The sequence below is a fragment of the Mytilus californianus genome, unplaced genomic scaffold (genome assembly GCF_021869535.1).
Source record: "Mytilus californianus isolate M0D057914Y unplaced genomic scaffold, xbMytCali1.0.p SCAF_1, whole genome shotgun sequence".
Taxonomy (NCBI): Eukaryota; Metazoa; Mollusca; class Bivalvia; order Mytilida; family Mytilidae; genus Mytilus; species Mytilus californianus.
Genome location: NW_026262581.1, coordinates 37,124,652 through 37,130,347, shown reverse-complemented (window position 1 = coordinate 37,130,347; position 5,696 = coordinate 37,124,652). Strand labels below are relative to the sequence as shown.

At 32.3% G+C, this 5,696-nt stretch overlaps 1 protein-coding gene across 1 annotated transcript; it reads left to right on the top strand.

Annotated features, from left to right (window-relative positions):
• The first annotated feature begins 497 nt into the window (after nt 1-497).
• LOC127720352 (uncharacterized) lies at nt 498-3,446 on the top strand. Its single transcript, XM_052226967.1, has 3 exons — nt 498-923; nt 2,472-2,696; nt 3,211-3,446. The coding sequence occupies exons 1-3, from the start codon at nt 698-700 to the stop codon at nt 3,444-3,446; spliced, it is 687 nt and encodes a 228-aa protein (XP_052082927.1). The 5' UTR covers nt 498-697.
• The last annotated feature ends 2,250 nt before the right edge of the window (nt 3,447-5,696 follow it).

The following is a 5,696-nucleotide window of genomic DNA, read 5'->3' as shown; positions in this document are numbered from 1 at the left end:
CCTTGTAAAAATCATATTAATGGTCGTTCAATCGTGTCGATTTAATGAATACTGATAATAAATTTTACGTTGCAGTTTGTTTCAGTTGCAGCAGAGACATATAATAATGTCTCAGTTATTACATGTAATGAAGAAAATACTTTTTTGTAATTGAAAATATATCTGAAAACATTTATTATACACGTTATACATTAAAACAGTCTTAATCTTGATATAAAACATTATGCCAACAAATAAAGTATTATTAATTAGGGAAATTAAAATTTTTTGCATGTTTGTTAGATTATCTTTCATTATTTCCTTCTTTTTTAAAATTACTTGAATGTCAGAACCTATATGTAAATATCACTTCCGCCAAAATTGTAAGACTATCCCAGTCGTGAGTAAATATTTACAGAAGCAATTAATTCAATAAATTACCTGGCTAACCCTTAACGGTTGTGATGTCAGAAATTAGAAGCACGGAAATAAATACATGAAAGTAAAAGACGAGCAAAATAGTAATGTTACTGGGAGAGAGTCCATTAAATTCTCTGTAAATGTGCATGTTTGTGTATCTGGCGTGGTTGTTGTAAGGATTAGTGTTTTATTGTTTAATCAAAGTAGGTGGACCAACTTGTTTAAAACAGAGCTCAAGATTACGTTCATCCTCATAACAACTTCATCCAAAGTCGAAGTACTTTCAACACCAACAAAGATGAATACTCTTACTATCATTGCATTCACTGTCATCATTATTCCCGTATGCTCAACTAATATTTGTGATGGGTCAAAGAAAGTACACTGGAAAAAGGATCCATCAGACTGTGGTGTGTTTTATTTGTGTTTTGGGACTTTACAGCATAAATATAAGTGTGAGAAAGATCAAGTTTATCACGAAGAAAGAAAGACATGTGTAGAGAAAGGCTCTGAGCATGACAAATGTAAGTAACTGGATCACCATACGCTTGTCAAGATTTTTTTGATTTATAATATAGTTACCATACCTAAGAAATACATAACTGCCCATGTGATTTATCCTTATAATTCACTTTATGTTTTCGTCGATATTTAATATTAGTATCGCACCATCAAGCAAATATTTAACCGAAAATCAAATTTGCTTATCCTCGAAGTTTAAAACTGAAAATGCCTTTCATCTTTTCTTCTATGTTTTCTTAGGAAATTGCAGCTTTCGTATTGAGCTATTATTCAAACACAAAAAAATTCAAATTATTAATATTTCGGCGAATTTGTAAATGCTTTATTTGTATTTGGTTATATCGGTTTTTATTTCAATTTTATTGTTTATTGATATTGTTTTACTGTTTAATTATCCAACGAAAACCATTGAATTTCACTTACAAAACAAATGCAAATACGATTAAGAAAATCTGAACAAGCTGGAAAGTGAAAAATACCATGTTATTGAACAAAGGGGTCAAAATTGTTGGTAGAATGAAGACAAATATCGACAACTAATTTTGAAAAAGTTAATTTTATTATTCAAATACCTGCGGAGGAATTCTAACTTTTAATCAGACAATGTTTTTAATTTGAAGTTCAAATATTGGTTTTTGACTTTTTTTTTGGCTTTAACAACTGATTTTACTCTGTAAACATTAGATCGATTAGGCAATTCTATATAGGGAAAATGCATAGCCTTTACCGTTTCTTTTGTTGACTATAGTAAAAATTGTTCTTGAAATGTAGACTTTTTGATTTTTTCCCACAAACTCCTTGATTTAATACAAGAAATATGATCCTTCTGTCGATATTCTACATTCCTTCATATGGCATTATCATTGATCGTCCATAATTCTACGCCTGACAATTGTCTTATTGTAATCCCAATTTTCATTAACACAGTTAAAATAACATAAGCAATACTAATCTTATTGCACCAGATGCGCAATTAATGTCTCTTCAATGATGCTCGAGGCCAAAATATTTTAAAATAAAAAACAAAACCTAATACAAACGTTGAAGAGCTGGTCAAACCAAAAAGGATCTTAAGTATAACCAAAGTCGGACAAGGAATCAGAGCTTTGCATAGGGGATAAATATCCCTTAATCTAATATGATTTCAAAAATTTTATAACAGCAAATTTAATTAGATCAATATTTGTATTTTCATGCCAGGACAGAAGTTGCGGGAGTTGAATATTTTCGATATTTGAATTTAGAGTAATTACTCTATTTAAAGTAAAAATTTGAGAAACAGCATTAGTATTTCTTTCACGATTGAAATCACCGACCGTATTTTATTGCAACAAATGTAATGAAACAAACATAAATTTGATATTGACGATATGAAGAAAAGGAAATGTACAACAACACAATACTAATACAAAAACCCAAATATTTGCATGCAGTGTAACAACCGAGATCTTTTGATTATATATAATACGCTTGGTATTTTTTTTTTTGGTTCTTTTGAATTGTAGTAAAAATGTACTGGCTGTGTATATTCTCTTTGTAATTTTTTGAAGGTTCCAAAGAGTCAGATCTGCCAATCAATGCTTCACCAGTCGCCATCTGTAAACAATCTAACTCTGTATTTTTAACTTATGAAGAAAGTTGTTCTAAATATATCGATTGTACAACGCATAGTGTGGAAGAATGCCCGTATCCTTTATTGTTTGATGAAAACATCAACCGATGTGTTCAACCTGAGAAAGCTAATTGTGGGTCAAGAATACTTTACAAAGATCCATGTAAGTGTGTTTTTTTTTATTAGTTTGTTCTTTTGGTAAGACGACACCCAGAAAATGAGTCTTTTGCAATGTCAAATCAATCGTCTAATTATTGTATAAGCTGATAAATACGATGTCTACTAGTTCTTTCAAAAGATTAGAGGCAATCTCGGCAGTGTCCTTTTTAAAAAAAAAAATGCAATTACTTGAAAAAATTTATATTTAAATGTACGATTAATTTACAAGTACTACTGCAACAAAAATGTTACACAGTTTAATTAAGTCCCAGTGGCTTTCTAAATCACAAACTGAAATGTTGCAACTCTGTATAAAAACGAAGATAGCAAAATTTTAAAAAATATATTGAGATGACATATCATGCATGCTAAAGCACATAAGCCATTCTATTCGAAATCAAACAGTATCATGACTGTACAAAAAACAGTGTGTTTCAATTAAGAAATGTTTAATTAAAGAATCTAAAATTGTTTACTATTTAGCAAAGTCATTCTATATTTTGAACTATTTTTTGCAGGCGACTATGATGAAAATCAATGTAGATCTGCACAAGGATGTGTACCTTGTTATGTGAGATATCCGAGTTGTAAAGGATTGCCAAATGGATTAAATCCGTGGACTGGCAGAGAAGGGTCACCATATTTTGCCGTCTGCAAGAACGAAAGAGTCGTATACAATGACATGTGCGATTTTGAAAATAAAAAGGAAATTTTCAACCCCGAAAAATTATTCTGTGAATCTATGTACAAGTAAAATTTTATAATATAAAAGAATAACTGCTTCTTTTGTTATGTTTTTATTTCATACTTAATTATAAACAAATTAGCCAGAAGTAAAACAAATGAGGAAACATAAATTGATTTAAATGGAACGAAGATTAAAGTTAAATACGATTGACGTGTATATTCGGTCATATTAAGTCTCAGGTATATAAGAGGACTATGTGGAAAAGGGTGATGTGGACGAGGAAGTTGACAAATTATCAAGATTAGTTAATTAGCATATGGCACACCGTTCTCGCCAAATTATGATTGAAACGCTAGGCAAAAATATTCCATAAATTACAAATAATACCAAGCTAAAATCTAGATTTTGAAACTTCACATTCATAGGTTTGGAATACGCACGTTAGATTTAAAATCTACACGGCTATATGTATATCAGTCACAGCGCAATGTAATAGATGCAACTCGATTTACAAAATACACAACTGGAATATGAATTTTACAAACCAGAATATATTCCGCAATATTTACACGGCGCATCGCATGATATTCATACAAATAATTCTGTGTTGTATTGTTCCAAGCTTTCATTCCGTTGGTATATATCCTTTCCAAAAACGAGACTGGTTTTCCTTTCCACTAACCCCGCGCCTTCTGCTTGACTACATAAATAGCCATAAAAAGAAATGTACACGAATGAACATTTTAACTCGAGCACAATGAGTTATGTATTCGTTGCTTGTCAAGTACAAGTAAATATCAGTCTTGCACATAGCTATAATACATCCTTGATACTATTACGTTAAAATCTTTTGACAGTTACCATAAAAGATAAATTGATTTAAAGCTACTAGTCACGCTTTTCTGGTACTCAACCCAAATTTTTTTTAAAATCCAGTCAGGCCTGAGCTCAAGACAAATAAGACTGGTACCCGGTCGTTATCTACTCAGCGTTTAAGCATATTTATCCACATTTTTTAAATCAACATTGTAAAATAATGAATGTTCCCATCAAGACCTGAGGTTAACGCCATTTTTAACTGAAACCGTACTTCGATCTTTGATAAACCGGGAACCGAAACGTTCAGGGTCACCATTAGCTCATACTGGCCGACCATTTATTTAGCTCATTCCGACCGACCATGAGCTCATACTGACCGTTATTATTTGTATATTCCGAAGGCAAACTGAATATTTTACGGAGGGAACCAACCGAAAATCAAATCGGCCTGAAAACAACTCGGACCTTCCTACAGATAATGCATATAGCTTGTGCCTTATTAAATCGTTTTAAAGTAATATATTGAAGATAAATGAGACCGTCTATGGAGACAATTCGGAGAAAAAAAATCAAAGGCATCAGTGTGAAAAATATAATCTGCGATTGTCGCTGACGTCTGGCGAAAAATTTTGGACTGCTTGGGTCCTTGTGATTGTGCTCTAATATCCCATGGCCCAGCAAGTCTTTAAAAAGCCGTCGGACGTCAAAGCAATATCAAGCCGGACAAAATGTGAACCAATTGAAACGAAAAAAATCAAAACCTGGTGTATGCTTAAACAATAAACCTAAAACAAACTGAACTCAACAATCGATGACAAATTCTGGAGTACATGCTTATGACTTCGGCAGGCACATTAGGAATGTTGGAGGCTTAAGTGTATTTCTGAGAGCTTTACCTTCCCCTTAGTCAGTAGTGAAACATCAATACATATACTCCATTCTTAATGAGATCTAATGAATATGCATGTAAAATCGAAAACGAGGCTAAGGTCGTATCGATTGTAAACAACATGGCCGATAAGGAAGCGAAAGGTGACGACATCAGTAGGGATTTAACCATATTGCCGGATTTGACGTTTGGTTTTGTAGAATCTACCGTTAAAAGCAGTTCTAAGAGTCTTGGTCATAAAGAAATGTCAAAAGGCTACAAATATTTCTCTGAGAAATATGTAACAAACATTACTAGTAAGTGTTTGACAACTGTGTACGTGACCTGTCAAGGTCTGTCAACAGATCATGAAAAAGTTGTAGCGTTTCGACCCCAGCACCAGTTCACACAAAGTCGCTTCGTCTCAAAAAAAAAATTCACATGTTTTAAACACACATTGGCATTCATTTTTTAACCAACATGACCGAAGTTTGTTGTATTGAAAAGTCTCGAAAGCATGCAGTCTTACATGATGGTTATTTCCTGATGATATTATCATCATATTGTATACTCTCTTACTTACATAGACGTTTTAAAATGTGACTCACTGAACCTCAATTAAAATTTAT

Excerpts from the sequence above, each read along its gene's own strand:
- LOC127720352 (XM_052226967.1), top strand. The coding sequence starts at position 698 with ATGAATACTCTTACTATCATTGCATTCACTGTCATCATTATTCCCGTA. Across the intron at positions 924-2,471 it reads AGGCTCTGAGCATGACAAAT|GTTCCAAAGAGTCAGATCTG; the intron begins GTAAGTAACTGG and ends AATTTTTTGAAG. Across the intron at positions 2,697-3,210 it reads AATACTTTACAAAGATCCAT|GCGACTATGATGAAAATCAA; the intron begins GTAAGTGTGTTT and ends TATTTTTTGCAG.